Source organism: Terrapene carolina, unplaced genomic scaffold (assembly GCF_002925995.2).
Source record: "Terrapene carolina triunguis isolate 2854851 unplaced genomic scaffold, T_m_triunguis-2.0 Scaffold85, whole genome shotgun sequence".
NCBI classification, from domain to species: domain Eukaryota; kingdom Metazoa; phylum Chordata; order Testudines; family Emydidae; genus Terrapene; species Terrapene triunguis.
In genome coordinates, this window is record NW_020664436.1 from 50,272,238 (window position 1) to 50,290,097 (window position 17,860).

General features: G+C 42.7%; 1 protein-coding gene across 2 annotated transcripts in view; it reads right to left on the reverse strand.

Annotated features, from left to right (window-relative positions):
• PDE7B (phosphodiesterase 7B) overlaps positions 1 to 17,860 on the reverse strand; it is a 271,346-nt gene that overhangs the window by 121,049 nt on the left and 132,437 nt on the right. Inside the window, exon 1 of one of the 2 annotated variants that reach the window (XM_024208000.3) lies at positions 153 to 393. The exons of the other annotated variant lie outside the window; for it this stretch is intronic. Within the exon in view, the coding sequence (XP_024063768.2) occupies positions 153 to 390 (238 nt within the window). The 5' untranslated portion in view covers positions 391 to 393. Of the gene's footprint in view, positions 1 to 152; positions 394 to 17,860 lie in introns of those variants that run through there. 2 annotated transcript variants of the gene reach the window in all.

The following is a 17,860-nucleotide window of genomic DNA, read 5'->3' on the forward strand; positions in this document are numbered from 1 at the left end:
AAGTCCCAAAGCTCCACACTTCTCCTCTCAGCCACTGCCTTCCCCTGTACACATGCACACACACAGTTTAAGTGCTTGAGTCCCACTTTATGAAACCAGCAGCTTGCACGATTAGATGAGACTACACCTTTTATAGAACATATTAAATGTACCTGATAAACTGCCCAGAGCATCTTCATTTTCCAGAATCCATCTTTGCTTGGTCCCTCGCAGTTCACTTTTGGATTTCCAAATGAGCTTTACCATCCTGATCATCTCAGGCAACTCGCAGGCTAGGGTCCCCGGCTGATAGCTGGGCAGGCTGCCCATGGGAAAGGGCATCGGCTCTTCCCCTGTCCTCCACAGCCTGCCCAGCTCTGTTGAATTAATAAACCTGTCTAGCACAGGCATCCTGTCCTGTGCTCTCCAGAAAGGGCTGCTCCTGCTATTGGACTAGGGACACACTTCTTAGCCAGACACAAATGAAAACAATAAAAATGGGCCCCCGCAACTAAGGAAAAGGCTTCTGCAGCCTCACTGCCTCTTGACAAACACCGTGGAGAGATGTGCTTTCCAAGGGTTCCCACTGGTAAGTGAGCTGAAGCAGTTACTGTACTTCTTCCTCCTCAGAGATTAAGCGATAGATGCATTTTTTTTCACTCACCCTCTGTCTCAGGCTCCAAGTTACAACACTTAATTAATCCCAGGCTACAGCTGGAACATCAGCCAAAAAAAAAAAAAAAAGAATGTGTGGGGGAGAGAAGCCAGTGAGGTATTTTCTTTTCCTCCCTTTTTCTCTTCTTGTTTGCTTGTTTGTTTGTTTGTTTTCAGGAATTGTCACCCTACTGCAAGATGCTGGAATTTGCAGTGAAGGAACATTTTCATCTACAGGTTTGTTATCAGGAGCTATCAGGTAAACAGCTGCTGGTTTATTAAAAAGAGCTTCACCAAATCATGCCGTGCAGTCTAAAGCAGCCCTCAGTAAACAGAGAGAAGCTTGAGCAGCCCAGCAGAACCAGTTCACAGCTGCCTCTCGCTGGCTAGACTGGCAGAAGGCCATCACTCCCTTCCACTAATGACCGCATTATGATGAAGATATTAAGAAGGCTGTTTGAATTTATCTACACGGTAATGGAATTAAACAGGCTTCCTGCCCACCCACCTCCGTCTTCTTCCTCTTTTCTGTCATTTGGTTCTCGGCAAACCCAAAGGGAGTTTTGGCCTATTAGTCAAATCCCTTTGTAACCTTAGCTGCCCTTCAGCTGCAAGGGAAATAACATTGATTCACATTCCAAAGCTAACTGTGAAAGAAGTGAATCAGGAAAGCGGTAAGATCTGCATTCACAAGTCTGGTGCTGTTGTGTAATCTTAGCAAACAGCTCTGGTTTTAAATTTCATTTTTGAAGAAAAATAATCAAAAACAAAAGAAAGAAAGAAATGTCAGGGCTTGACTGGCATGGAAATTAAGTTGTTGACATTCCACTTTTCCATGGGAGGTCCCACTGTGGACTTATTATTTTGGCTGCTAGGTGCAAGGCTCCACCTGACTGAAGGAATAAGTTCATGTGAGGACATTAACTGGTGGCTAGTGATCACTCACTGATTGTACGCAGAAGACAATTATTATCGCCAACCTTTAAAGACAAAACAAAAGATGCCTGGTGTCTGCTCTGAACAGCTCTGTCACACACAGAAATGAGGTGGGGTATTGTAGCAGTAGCACTTTCACTAGCAAATGGGGTTACTGGGACATTTTTAAACATGTCTGAGCATTGTTTGTTAGACAGATGTTAGAACAATCCCTTCTTCTCCTTTTTGCTTCACATCCCCAAGTACCAGGACCCTTTATTTTGTCTGGCATTTTCATTGTTCTGACACAGTCTGCATTCTTAATCTATATTCCTTTTTGTGCTGGGTTATCATTCAGCCTTGGTGCTTGTTTAGGGGTGCAGGAAGGAACTGATGGTGTGGGGGCAGCTTACTGTACCATCTACTTTTTATTTTGAATAAAACCACAGAAAATTCACTAAACAGGAATTTTAACATGCATTGTAATTTTTCCTCTTATCCATAGATAATAGACTTACTCTTTCCTGGTTAAATTCAGTGTCCTGTTTCTTTTCCAGATGGAAAAATAAACTGGCAAACAAACAGGTTCTTCCTTCTTTTGGGGGGGGGGGGAAGATTCAAGTGAATGGATTGAAAGTTAACATCCTTAAGTATAAAAAACAGAATGCACAAGTTTTTCCTTGTTATGCCAACATCAACAGGAGCAGCATGATATTTCCACTGTTCTAGCATCCTTTGCCATGTTTACCTTACTGTTCCCACTTCAGACTAGAGACAGCAATGTTCTTCAAAAATATGGTTATTTTTAATGTGGGTCGTGGTGCTGTATTATAAGCATATTTGTTGAATTTGATCTAACTAGTCAGTGCTTTCAGGTACCCCTGGTTTGAAAAAAGTGAAGTGCTCCCTAAGTGTTATACCATTGTTGTTGTAATGTTATTTTGCAGGAGTGCTTAGCATCAGGATATCCTGACCCGTGGAACAAAGCGGTTAAGGACAAAGAAAACAAATAGATGTAATACACCACAAGCACTGACACATTCATAGAACACAGGGCTACACTTCCATGACAAGGACGAGTGTTATTGTTTTATCCCAACTTGATATAATTTCAATAGCTTTATTTTGATTGTTTCATGTTGTTTTTCTATTATTGGAGCAAGTCATTGAAGCTTCTTAAAGGAACAATGTTTCTGTTAAGGAGAAGTGAACTGGTTTAACTAAAGTAAGAAATGACCCCGACCGTTGCCTAATGTGCAAATTAAACCCAGGCTGATTTTTTTTTTTAAATTCTGAGATACAAAAATGTTCAGTTAACTTTTTCCCAATTATTTTTCTTTTTTGTTCACCTTTTCACTTCCTGGTCCCACCTGGAACAAGAAGCAGAAGTGCCAAAATACTGTGAAAGACAGACTGTCCTTGTGGTATTTCCAGCTTGGTGGGAAACAGAAAGTACCAGAAATCAAGAAAGCTGGTTCTCAGATGTCCAGCCCAATATCTGTAGACCAAAGAAGTCTGGATAGCTTTAGATAAGCATGTGAACATTTAGATACTTAAACAAACCACACATCCAAACTGAGCCACCAAACTTTCTGTGGTCTGCCTACCACTGCTTTCTTTCAGCTCTTTGTTACTAGTACCTTTCTTCTAGTTTTTCAAAAGCTGGTCTTGCTTTTTGCATCCTCAAAATTGGGGGTTGCAGATTTGTGTCTGCATTGCAGGTAGGGTTATTTGGGCAGCTGTGTACCTAATTTGTGAATGGAATCAAGTAGGTAGAATTCAAATGACCTTCACTGATTTTGTAGTTATTTGCACCTGCAATTTTTCAGATGGGGGGTGGGGGAAGGGGGGACAGAGGAGGCCTAGTGAAAACCAGGTTGAAAATCTGACCTGTTGTCATGCCAACTATTTTATTTTAAAAGTATCGTATATATAATAGCTCTAACACACACAAGACATACTTCTCCTAGGGAAACTAGGACATGTAAAACCTGCCACTCTTGACAGAATGTAGTTCTTTCTAGGTGCCACTGGTCAGTTTGAGGGTCACCATTTGGACTCATAAAAAGAATGCACTTTTTGAAGGTTTTTGCTTTGCCTGAATTAAGATAGCTGGGAATTAATACTGGCAAGTCAGGTCAAAATCAGTGGTTCAATAGCTAACACTGACAAAGCTACTGGACAAGCTGCATCTCCCCAGTTGTCCTGATTAGAGCTGGCAAAAATCTTTGACCAAGACTCTTTTTGGTAAAAAAAAAAAAAAAAAAAATATTCAGATTTGGTGACACAAACACTTTGCGAATTTGTGTCAATTTTGCTGATCTGTTTTGGTCAAAAAAACCCTAAACAAATTGTAAAAAAAAAATTGAAATGTTTCATTTTGTTAGTTATGAAAGGAAATGTTTCTATTTGAAATGACTTTTCATTTAGAAATTTCCTTTAATGTTATTTTAAAAATGTTAACAAATGCCCAAAATTGAAATAAAATGTTTTGTTTAATCTGAAACAATTTTTTTTTCAGAACTGCCAGTGAACCAAAAAAATACTCAACTTTAGTCCTGGCAGTACCACAAATGGATATTAACATAAAAGACTGAAACAGGGACACAGTCCTGGAACACAAGTGTGTTTGATGGGAAACTTATTGTATCCTGTTTCTGAACTGCACCTTGAGAACATACATTTTACAGAATGATAGGTGTAGGTTTTCACTGAACAGGTGCCTCAAAATTAACTAGAATCCAGAGTTTATTCATCCTACTTGACAAAAGACTTTGGTTGTGGCTGGCTGACATTTTTTTTGGCTTCTTCATCATAAGAAAGGGTCCAGCTTGATCAGAGCTGCTGAAGAGGAATGTTTATAATGAGAATGTTCTTCCAAACCCATGAACCATCAAAAAATTTCCTTCAGCACTAGTTTGAGAGGTTTTATGTCAGGGGGTCACATCCTCAACTGGTGTCAATTGTCATAGATCCATTGATTTCAACTGAGATATGATGATTTTCACAAGTTGGGGGGGGCTGACCCCAAGACAGTATTTTTCACCCAACTCCGGAAAAATGAGCATCACAAATGCACAATGAATGCAAAACACAGAGAAAGTGCCCAACTATTTGTTACTGAATTTTTTTTTTTTAAAAAATCACTGAACTAGCTCAGCTCACCTAACCTAAAACTTCCCTGCTTCCATATCAGTGCGGGCCAGATTTTAAACAAACCACAGACTAAAGATGGGTCATTTGCTGTTGCTACTAAATGTACTACTTTATGGCTCTGAGTAAAAGAAAGTTAAGCAATTACAATATAAATATAATAGCTTTGGCCCCAACTCCTCTTTAGCAGCAAATAGGTGAAATGAGTCAGTTCTGAAAACCTGACAAGGCAGTATACATTTTCACAGATAGGCATGAGAATTGAAAAAGGCTTGAGGAAAAGAAGAGGGAGGTGGGGTAAAAGGGAAGAGAATAAGCTGACAGATTCATGGCTTGGGTTTCGCAATTGGTATCTCTTAAAAAGTTTTACTTGTTTGCTTATTCCTTTTAAGCTATGTAGTAAGGGCAGCAGCAGAACTGCATGCCAGATGGTAGAGTAAGTGCCTCGTGTGTATCTTTCCAGTCTATTGCAGCCTGCATGGGCTTCATTAACCCAGTGCTCTGGTTTTCATTGCAAGTTTCTCTCTCCCCTTCTTTCTCTTCTGTCCTTCAAAGTGGGGTAGGGTGGGGGACGCGGGGGAGGGGAGGGATGTGGGGGGGGAGAGAGAGAGAAAGAACGAAGCCAGGGTTTAAGCTGGCATAGAACTTCTTTCTTGGCTCTCAGCTGCCATGGCCAGTGCCAAATCTACTGTCTCCAACAGCTCTCCCACAACAAATCAATCCAGGCGCACAAAAGCTGTAAAGTAATGTTGAATAAAGATTCTTGATTCCCCTCCCCCCCAAGCCTCGTTCCCCAGAAATGACCTCCTCCTGCTCCCCAGTACTGTAAGCGATAGTGGAACCTCCAATCTGCAGCTTTGCTGAAGGCTTCCTTAGCATTCAGCTGTCTTTGGCCATTTGTGTCAATAGAGCAAAAGGAGAAGTCCAATAACCTTATTCCTGTTCTTTCTTTCCAGCAATTGCTGCTTGGAAAGGGGGACTCCTTCCTTGGTGTATACATGTAAACAAAACCAAAACCCAGACTGATTAGGATTGGAAGTGATCTCCAGTGGGTCATCTAATCCAATGGTTCTCCTGGTATGTGTACTCCTGGGGTACACAGAGGTCTTCTGGGGGTACTTCAACTCATCTAGATATTTGCGTAGTTTTACAACAGGCTATATAAACAGCACTAGCGAAGTCAGTACAAACTAAAATGCCATATAGACAACAACTTGTTTATACTGCTCTATATGCTATACACTGAAAAGTAAGTACAGTATTTATATTGCAATTTATTTATTTTATAATTATATGGTAAAAATGAGAATGTGAGCAATATTTCAGTAATCTTGTGCTTTTGTATTTTTATGTCTGATTTTGTAAGCAAGTAGTTTTTAATTGAGGTGAAACTTGGGGGTACACAAGAGAAATCAGACTTCTGAAAAGGGTACAGCAGTCTGGAAAGGTAGAGACCCACTGATCTAATCCACGTCACTACACTTTGGCAGATTTAGTTATTATTAAACATTCCCAAACAGATGTCTTGACACAGCTAATGATTTTTATTATCTTTTTACATGATATTTTAAACATGCTAAAAAAAAATAAAACAAAAAAAACAGACAGCCAAGGTTTTCAAAAGTAACTAATAAATTCAGGTACCCCAATTTTTGGAGGTCCAACTTGAGACACCTTAAAAGGAGCCTGATTTTCAGAAAGTACTCAGTGCCCATCCTCTGAAAATCAGGCCCCTTGAAAGTATCTCAAGTTGGGCCCCCAAAATGGAGGCACTCCAAATCACTAGTCACTTTTGAAAATCTTGCCCTGGTCTCTCCCTTGAGGGTCCTTAATTCATGAAGATGCCATAAATGGGATAACTGTTGAACATCAAGAATGAGTGGAGACAGCATGTGTGTGTGGCATTGACTGTAGAAAGCTACATGGAACTTGGTGTTAAGGGAAGAGGAGGGATCTGCAGGTGGAGGAAGGCACTTGGCATATGTGATGAGAGAAAGTTCCGAGTGTATGCAGTGGCTTGAAAAGACAAGAAAAGAAACCAAAAATGGGAGCGGGTGAAGGATGCACATAGGAGAGAAGCGTGACATATAGATGATGTGTGGATTTCAGAGTAGCAGCCGTGTTAGTCTGTATCCGCAAAAATAACAGGAGTACTTGTGGCACCTTAGAGACTAACAAATTTATTAGAGCATAAGCTTTCGTGGGCTACAACCCACTTCTTCGGATGCATGATGTGTGGAGGATCAAAGAAGAAAGGTAGGCAGGCAGACTTGCGCACAGCCTTGAAGGTGAGGTTCCACAATCACCCTTGACAGTTTGTTCCATTGACTTAACAACTTACGCTGCTTTTCCTAGTATTTAACTTACATTTTTCCTGCTACAGTTTAAGCACATTACTTCTTATCTATCCTTACTGACTAATAAGAATAATTGCTCCCAGTCCTCTGTATTGTTATTTCTTGTTTATTTATAAATACCTCTTTACTTATAGGTTCACAGAGTTTAAAGTCAGAAGGGACCATTGGATTATCTAGTCTGATCTGTATTTCACAGGCCATTAAATTTCATCCAGATACCTATATTAAGCCCAATAACTTGAGTTAGACTAAAGCAGTTCAGTCCTCAGGAGACTAAACTACTGTGTGCTACAGACATGGAATAGGAGAGACTGAGGTGCCACTTATTTGTGGACAGCTATTATGTGTCTGTTCTAGACTGAACATTCCCATCTCTGTTAACTTTACCTTATAGCATCCCATTTTTTCCAACATTCCTGTTGTTTTTATTGCTTTTCCCATCCAATTTGTCTGTCCAATTTTTCCCCGAGATGTGGGATGTCACCATTTGTGGCAACTGCACTTGTATTTCCCTCTCATGGTCCAGCATGGGCACCCACTCTAGGCTTCTGGGTCCTCAGCCATCACCTCTCTTGGGCAGAGACCCACATCTCTTTCCCTCCTGGCCCCGGGTATTTTCAGGCTGCATGATTCCCTGTCTACACTGTGAATTCCCCAGCAATGCAGACTGCCTCAGCAGACTTGCTTTGCTTCCCTTCCCTTCCTCAGAGGCTCTAAATAGTGAAATTTTCATGGTTAAATTATCACACAGTTCTTCTTAAGCAAGCACAGTTATTCTTATGGTAAAAGCATTACAGAGAAAACATAAAAAAAAAAACCCCTTACACACACACACTAGTAAGCTCACCAGAGATCAGCCCAACTCCAACAAGAGCTCTGGCAGGTGAACAGACCTTCAAATCTCACAACCCCCTACGGCTACAAGTTAATAACTCCTTAGGTTCAGAACAAGGACACTCATGAATGTGTGAGTTAGTCCTTTGGACCTTTTGATCCTGGGAAAAGGCAATTTGTAGACAAAAATCCTCTCCCCAGGCTGAAGCTTCAAAAGACCAGTTGTTGAGGTGGGCATTTGCATTCTCCTCCTCCCAAATATTTCCTAGAAAACTTGCTCAACTAACTGTACATTCTTGTCTTAGCCCATTGTTTAAAAAAGTCCTTTGAAAATCATAGCACTTGCCAAGGTTCACATTAGGTCAAGTCTTCTAGTTATATACAATCCCACAATTGGGATTGTATCCGAAGAACTGGGTATTCACCCACGAGAGCTCATGCTCCTATACGTCTGTTAGTCTATAAGGTGCCATAGGACTCTTTGCTGCTTTTACAGATCCAGACTAACACGGCTACCCCTTTGATACTTAATCCCACAATAACACTTAAACATTTGCATTTTTAATACAATGAGTTCCTAAGATTATTAAACTTAATTCAATACAATTTAACTTAATTCAGTGAGGTTTGACCATGATGTTGCAGGAAATTGCCATACCTGTCACTTGGGGCTCAGAACTGAACTCAGTTTTCCAAGTGAGGCCAAACTGGAATCTGGAGGTTGTGCCTACTCTCAACAGTTATGATTTTTTGTGCTCCATGCCACTGACATGAATCAAACCATTGTTGTTTGCAGTGTTGTAGCTGTGTTGGTCCCAGGATATCAGAGAGATAAGGTGGGTGAGGGAATATCTTTTATCGAGTCAACTTCTGTTGGTGAGAGAGACCAGCATTTGAGCTCGTACAGAGCTGAAGACCTGAAGAAGAGCTCTGTGTAAATGTGAAAGCTTGGCTCTTCAACAGAAGTTGGTCCAATAAAAGCTATTACCTCACCCATCTTGTCTCTCTATGAATTAAACCAGTCTATCTTGGAAGCTCCAGAGGAAGTTATAGGAAAGAAAACTTCAGCTATTAAAATGAAACCTTGACTTCAGACACACTTAAAGAAATCCCCCTTTCCTAATTATAAATGTAAGCAAGAATAAAACCAGAGAGAGAAAATTATATATATGAGCTCCTAAAATACTTAAACTTAATTCAATAAAATTTAACGTATATAAATATTAGGGCGGTCAAATGATTAAAAAAATTGTGATTAATTGCAGTTTTAATCGCACTGTTAAACAATAGAATACCATTTATTTAAGTATTTTGGATGTTTTCTACATTTTCAAATATATTGATTACAATTACAACACAATACCAAGTGTACAGTGCTCACTTTATATTATTTTTTATCACAAATATTTGCACCGTAAAAAAGATAAATAAAAGAAAATATTTCAGTTCACCTCATACAACTACTATTGTGCAACTCCTTTTTTGTGAAAGTGCAACTTACAAATGTAGATTTTTTTTATATAACTGCACTCAAAAATAAAACCCAACATCAAACTTTAGAGCAGTGTTTCTCAAACTTTTTGTGCTGGTAACCCCATTTTGGACTTAAAAAAATTGGGACCCCCCCACTAGAAAAAACTGTGATACCCTACCTTCAGCCCCATGGGGTTTGGGACTTCAGCCCCCCCTTGGGGCAGGGTGCTCCGGCCTTCAGCCCCCCATGGGACTCTGGCCTTCAGCTCCCCCACTGCCTCCGGAGCTCCAGGCTTCAGCCCCCCTCAGGTCTCCAGCCTTCAGCCCTCCTCAAGAGTGTGGAGCTCCAGGTGTGGGTGTGGGGCTCCAGGCTTCAGCCTCCCTCGGGTCTCCAGGCTTCAGCCCACCCTTAGGGTGTGGGGCTCCAGGCTTCAGCCCCCCTCAGGTCTCCAGGCTTCAGCTCCCCCGCCACCCTCGGAGCTCTGGGGTTCAGGGCTTCAGCCTCCCTGCTGCCTGTGGGGCTTGGGGCTCCAGCCCCCTGCTGCCTCTGGAGTGGGATTAATGTGTTAAAAATTAATGTGTTAATCGTGCTGTGAATTAATCCTTAATTGTCAGTCTTAGTGCAAAGTGAAAGGTCATGGTGACTTATCAGTTGGAAGTGACAGAGGAGGATTAAGATCTGGGTGTTGATGACTATGAGCTGCCAATGTGATGCAGCTGTGAAAAAGGCTAATTCAATCCTAGGATGCATCAGGCAAGGTATTTCAGTAGAGATAGGGAAGTGTTATTACTATTGTACAAGACACAGCTGAGACCTCATCTGTAATACTAGGCGCAATTCTGGTCCTCCATGTTTAACAAAGATGATTTCAAACTGGAACAGGTTCAGAGAAGGGCTGCTAGGACGATCAGAGTAATGGAGAAACTGCCTTAAAAGAGGAGACTTCAGGATCTTGGCTTGTTTAGCCTAACAAAACGAAGGCTGAGGAGAAGTATGATTGCTCTCTATAAATACAGTAGAGGGATAAACATCAGGGAGAGAGAGGTGCTATTTAAGTTAAGGGCCAGTGGTAGTACAAGAACAAATGGATATAAACTGGCCATCAACAAGTTTAGGCTTGAAGTTAGATGAAAGTTTCTAACCATCAGAGAAGTGACGTTCTGGAACAGCCTTCCAAGGGGAGTAGTGGGGGCAAAAAGAAAAAAAAACTAACTTGTTTCAAGACTGAGCTTGATAAGTAGGGCTGTCAAGCTATTAAAAAAAAGTTAGTCAAGATTAATCACAGTTTTGATCATACTAGATAAAAAGACAGTTATATATAGCGATTGCAAGGCTAAGTTCCAATACCATTGAAATACTTCAAGTCTGCAGTACCACCTACATGCTAAACATGCTTTCCCCTCCAGTTCTCGTGGTACAGATAACCCATCAACAGCAAATGAATCGCACCAGCCGTGATAGAGTATGTTTACAGAGTTTCGGGATCGCTACAAGCCCATGGATCAAACAAAATACAACAGCTTAACCAGTGCTATTGCAAAGTGGATAGCTATGGACTGCACAGCACTCAACATTGTAAACAGAGGGCTGAGAGATGTTATTCAAAGTGCATCTTCCAATTAGTCATACATCTTGCCCTCCTGAGGAACCATTGCATCACAAATACACGACCTATATCACAACAAGAAGACTACAAAGTTGGAGCTTCTGAAAAAAATGCGCTAGCTGTTGCTTTGACTAGTGATCACTGGACATCCTTGAGCAATGACAGCAATCTTGGAGTCACTGCACACCTGATTGATGCTGCATGGACACTGCAGTCATCTGCTTTAACAGTAATGCATACTGAAGAGAGATATTACGCTGAAATACATGTAGAGCATTTCTTGGATGTTGTGAAAGAACAGAATATTCAAGAAAAGGTAGCAACAATTAGTCCTAACTGCAATCAAAACTGCAATTAATTGTAATTAATTTGTTTTGAGTCAATTGCTGAGTTAACTGCAATTAATTGACAGCCCTAATACATCTATCTATAGATAGATAGATACACACAGACACACACATATCCACATGTCCTAATGTCCAACCTAAACCGCCCTTGCTGCAATTTAAGCCCTATCCTATCCTCAGAGGTTAATGAGAACAATTTTTCTCCTGCCTCCTTGTAACAACCTTTCATGTACTTGAAAACCATTGTCATGTCCCCTCTCAGTCCTCTCTTCTCCAGACTAAACAAACCCAATTTTTTCAATCTTCCCTTATAGGTCATGTTTTCTAGACCTTTAATCATTTTTGTTGCTCTTCTCTGGACTTTCTCCAATTTGTCCACATCTTTCCTGAAATGAGGCACCCAGAACTGGACACAATACTCCAGTTGAGGCCTAATCAGCGCACAGTAGAGTGGAATACATCCCAGAATGATGTTTGCTTTTTTTGAAACACTATTGACTCATATTTAGCTTGTGATCCACTATGACCCACAGATCCCTTTCTGCAGTACTCCTTTCTAGGCAGTCATTTCCCATTTTGTATGTGTGTAACTGATTGTTCCTTCCTAAGTGGAGTACTTTTCATTTGTCCTCATTGAATTTCATCCTATTTACTTCAGACCATTTCTCCAGCTTGTCCAGATCATTTTGAATTTTAATCCTATCCTCCAAAGCGCTTGCAATCCTTCCCAGCTTGGTATCGTCTGCAAACTTTATAAGTGTACTCTCTATGCCATTACCTAAATCAGTGATGAAGATATTGAACAGAAGCGGACCCAGAACCGATCCCTATATGACCCCACTTGATATGCCCTTCCAGCTTGATTGTGAACTACTGATAACTACTCTCTAGGAACAGTTTTCCAACCAGTTATGCACTCACCTTATAGTAGCTCCATCTAGGCTGGAATTCCCTAGTTTGTTTATGAGAAGGTCATGTGTGACACTATCAAAAGCCTTAGTAAACTCAAGATATACCACATCTACCACTTCCCCCCCATCCTCAAGGCTTGTTACTCATCAAAGAAAGTGTGATGAAGTTCCTCCTCTACCTTGGTGGGTCCTGCACTTATTGGCGGATTTTGCTCGCCTCAGAGATTCACAGTAGCCCTCAGTTTGGCAACTTTCGTGGCTGAAATCTGCTGCTCACTCAGATAGCCTCATCACTGGCCAGTATGGTGGAAAAAAGAGTAAGAACAATCCCCGCAGTTTCTGCTGATCCACCATCTGGGTCAGGGAACAGCCCAGAGACCTTCTCCTCTGGTGGAACCTCCAATGTTGGATTGGGGTTGGGAGGTTTGGGGGGAACCTGGGCCCGCCCTCTACCCCAGGTTCCAGCCCAGGGCCCTGTGGACTGCAGCTGTCTAGAGTGCCTTCTGGAACAGCTGTGCGACAGCTACAATTCCCTGGCCTACTTCCCCATGGCCTCCTCCAAACACCTTCCTTAGTCTCACCACAGGACCTTCCTCCTGGTGTCTGATAACGCTTGTGCTCCTCAGTCCTCCAGCAACACACCCTCTCACTCTCAGCTCCTTATGCACACCTCACTAACTGGAGTGAGAGCTTCCCAAAATGCTACAGGTGTCCTAATTAGCCTGTATGCTTTAATTAGTTCTAGAAAGTTTCTGAGTGTTCTGGAATAGTCCCTGTTATCTTACTCAGGGAAAAGGGACCTGCTTAACCTGGAACTAATGTATCTACCTTCAACCACTCTTGTCACCATCTGGCCTGACCCTGTCACAAAAGCTATTAGGTTGGTTTGACACAGTTTGTTCTTGACAAATCCATGCTGACTGTTACTTATCACCTTATTAGCTTCTAGGTGTTTGCAAATTGATTGCTTAATTATTTGCATCATTATCTTTCCAGGTACTGAAGTTAAGATGACTGATCTATAATTCACCAGGTTGACCTTCTTCTTTTATAGATTGGCACTATATCTGCCCTTTTCCAGTCCTCTGGAATCTCTCTCATTTTCCATGACTTTTTGAAGTTAATTGCTAGTGGCTCAGATATCTCTTCATTCAGCTCCTTGAGTATTCTAGGATGTATTTTGTCAGGCCCTGGTAACTTGAAGACATCTAACTTGTTTAAGTCATTTTTAACTTGTTCTTTCCCTATTTTATTCTCTGATCCTACCTCACTTTCACTGGCGTTCACTCTGTTAGACATCCTATTGCTATTAACCTTTTTGGTGAAAACAGAAACAAAAATGTCATTTAGAACTTTTGCAATTTCCACATTTTCTGTTATTGTTTGTCCCCCTCAATGAGTAACGCAGGAGTAAGAGATGTGTCTGCTGTGAGCGCTGGGTCCCAATCCCTGTACCACGCTGGACAGAGGTCAGTGCTATTGTAGCTTTATTTACTATGGAAGCATCCCACTAGGATAGTGTTTGGCCCACTGCAGTGTGTTTTATGGACCTAGAAGGAAACCTGGGAGGAGCATTTGTCACTTCTAGTGGCTACAGAGTCTGTGGAAATTACATTTAGCTACCAGTTAATTGCTGTAAATGGAGATTCTGCCTCAGCTACAGAGAACGAACGGGGTAGCACTTAGGGATATGGAGGTTTGCGAATTCTTGCCTGACTTAGCTGGGCTGAAGGCGAGAAGATGGTTCCTATAAAGTGAGAGCTTATAGGCTAAGTCTACTCTGCAATAAAAAAGCCATGGAGCTGAGTCTCAGAGCCTTGGTCGAGCCTCCGGCTCGAGGGGTTCAGGCTGCGGGGCTAAAAATAGCAGTGTAGATGTTCAGACTTTGAGGCCCATCCTGAACGTTTACACTGCATTTTTTAGCCCCACAGCCCGAGCCCTGCAAGCCTGAATTAGCTGACCCAGGCCAGCCATGGCTGTGCCACAGATCTTTTATTGCAGTGTAGACATACTTACAGAGATCCAGGAAGCTGATATTTTATATGCTGATCCCAATCACTGTGCCACTTTGGATACAGGCTGCAGATTTCTGTTTCACCAGCATCTGAGAGGATGAGCAAGTTGTTAATCTGAGGGCTGGAATGCTCCTGGCTGTGGAGCCCCAGATTGTTTGTTTGCTGACCAGGTTCCGAAGCGTGTGGAAAAGAATTGAGATGCTGCCATTCTTCTCAAGCTCTAAGCAGCCCAGGTGACGCACCCTGTGGCCACACTATAAAGACTAAGAAATCATTTCTGAGAGAAGATCAGAAGGGAGTGTGTTCTGATGTATGTGCTAACATATAGAAAATGTTACATTGAAACCTTAGATTTGAATGTTTTTAATAGAAACAAAAGGGGGAAGTCTGTATAAGGAACACCGGTAGTTCTACTGTCTAATAGCTTTTTTTTTTTTTAAAGTTATACAGAGTATTCCAAATACTATTTACATTATTTTATACTATTCATAATGTGTTTTGTGTGAATTACATGTTTGTTTTACTAAGAAAGTGCACAATAGTTTTTCTTTGAAATGGACTGGCAGGGCCGGCTTTAGGGTGATCCAGCCGATTCCCCGGAATTGGGCCCCGTGCCCCTAAGAGGGCCCTGCAACGTTCCGAAGGAGCTGCCACCGAAGTCTCGCCGCTGTCTTCGGTGGCAGCTCAATCGCTGCCACGGAGGAAGGACCCTCCGCTGAAGTGCCGCCGAAGGCACCGGCAGCCGATTGAGCTGACGCCGAAGTCCTGGCACTGTCGGCGGCGGCAGCTCAATCGTTGCCGCTGTCTTCGGCAGCATTTCGGTGGAGGGTCCTTCCTCCACGGCAGCAATTGAGCTGCCGCCGAAGACAGCAGCGGGACTTCGGTGGCAGCTCCTTCGAATCGGGCCCTGTAGTGCCTAAAGCCAGCCCTGTGGACTATTAACATCTATTTTTCAGGGTTTTACAAATCAGAACCCCGAGGTTTAACTCTGTGCAATGCTTTCTGACAAGCCAGAACCCGACCTGCGCTTTAGCAGAGAGTTAAGCTGAGGCGCAGGAAGAAGGGGAGTGATTGCACTGCACCTTAAGCAGGGGAAGTGGGGTCATTGTCTGGCTTGCTGGAGGAAGGAGTCTATCCGGGGTGAAAGTAAGGTGGTACGGGCCAGTACGGTGTGCTGGTAAAAAGTAGCCACCAGTACCGGCCCATACCGCTGACCCCAGCCCTGCCCCTTCGGGGGGGCAGGGAGTGAGCAGAACTGGCCCCGTACCAGCTAGTAAGATGGTAAGAGCTCAATTTTACTTTCACCCCTGAGTATATCGCTGTAAGGGTAGGGTTGAGAGAGAGACACACAGACGCTGCATGGTGATGATGACCTTCTTTCAGGGACCGGAAGGGCTGGGGAATTAATAAAGGGCAAGTCCAAGGGCAAGTCCAACACCTTTTCCCCAGACCAGATGGGGCAGCACCTATCTTCCCACCCCTTGGAAGTGACAGGTTTGATTGGGACCATCTGTGGGCATCGCGCTAGCTGCTCCTTTCTAGGGGAGCTGGGAAGGAATTTTTCCCTCACCACCAGATTGGCCAAGTTGGAGTGGGAATGTTTTGCCTTCCCCACAGCGGGTTCAGGAGGGGTTACGATGTGTTACGATGAGTAGGGAAGCGAGTTAAGCGATGATGTCTCAACTCATTATGCCAGTATGGGGCAGATGTCCAGTTCAGGTATGCCATAGGAAAGGGAGACAGTTACCGGATAAATGGCTTGGTAATGGAATTAAAGGAGGTGTTTATTAAATGAGTGAAATGGGGTGGGGAGGGAGTCCAGGGCTCCTATGACTGGCATGTCAGGGAGCCAATCCCGTTCCTTTATAGCTCACCTTAACCCTTGTCAGAGAAAAACAAAGTTCTCACTCTTTTGGTTGGGCGCAGCAAAGTCAGATACTTTATATTTTTCTCCGACACCCTCATTTGAGGAGAGGGATGATAAGGTTCCAGCAATGGGTTTGCTGGGGACTAGAATGGAAAAAGGAGGGGCTGGCAGAAGCCCCTGGCTAGATATTTAAATGATCATGGAGTTACCTGTTCTGTACACCTTTTATCTGCCAGGTAATCCCAGACATCTAATAATAAAGTTGCATCCTGGTTAAACCATATCCAGTGTCCCCTGTCTTTTTTTCAGTATAGCCAGACAATGTATAGTTATACAGCATTTTGCCTCAGCATCCCCCATCCTGGTTATATAAGCATATGAATAATCTCATTGAAGTGAATATGATTACTAATTCGCTTAAAATTAGGCATATGGTTAAATACCTTGCTGAATGAGGGCCGAAATGTCTAACAATTATGGAGGCAAAACTGAGACATGATTTGCTGCACTCCAAATGTGTTTCCTGTTTTAGCTGCTACTTACCCTGATCAGTAGGTGGTAGTGGCTGATTTGCCTAGAGCAAGTGTCTGGTGCTAGCTCCATCCCTGGCACTCCTGGCACATAGAAAGGAGTCTGCAAATGTTAATTTATCTTTTCCACATTTTTAAAACTAGAAAAATAGGAAGAATCTAAAATTGTTTATATCATCTTCTAGAACTTTGGGTGACTAGAACATATTTGGTGTCACTCCTGCTATTGGCAGTAGTAAGTCTAATGTGACAAAGTTCCTCCTCTATCTTGGTGGGTCCTGCACTTATTGGCGGATTTTCTTGCCTCAGAGATTCACCATGTGGGTTGGGGAACAGCCCAGAGACCTTCCCCTCTGGAAGAACCCACAGTCCGGATCAATTGGGAGGTTTGGGGGGAACCCAGGCCCGCCCTCTACTCCAGGTTCCAGCCCAGGGCCCTGTGAACTGCAGCTGTCTATAGTGCCTCCTGTAACAGCTGCATGACAGCTACAACTCCCTGGGCTACTTCCCCATGGCCTCCTCCAAACACCTTCCTTAGTCTCACCACAGGACCTTCCTCCTGGTGTCTGAGAACGCTTGTGCTCCTCAGTCCTCCAGCAACACACCCTCTCACTCCTTGCACCTCTTGCTCCCAGCTCCTCACACTCACACCACAAACTGAAGTGAGCTCCTTTTTAAACCCAGGTGTCCTAATTAGCCTGCCTGCCTTAACTGGTTCTAGCAGGTTCCTGATTACTCTCGTGCAGCCCCTGCTCTGGTCACTCAGGGAACAGAAAACTACTCATCCAGTGACCAGTATATTTGCCCTCTACCAGACTCCTGTACCCCACTGGTCTGGGTCTGTCACACTAAGTAATGCTGTTGACAAAAAAATGGGCCGAAGATGCCCTTAGGATTACATATCTTCTGTAGAAGACAGTGTGGAGATTGGCTGTAAACTCAGAAAGATCTTTTACTTGTTTCCTTCAGGACGATAAACAGTGTGTATCTAGAATGTTGGCAGATTAGGTGATCTCTGGCTTAACATTCTTTCCTAGAAAGCAAAGTACAGCAACAGTAAATGGGGCATGAATACTGTAATAACTGTAGGGAAGCTCATTCGCTTGGAAATGAGATAACTTCAGATGTTACAAAGAGCTGATTACTCAATCTTTCTTTTCACCATTGAAAACAAGACAAAATAATCCTGTCCCTTGAATAGAAGCATTGTTTAAAATG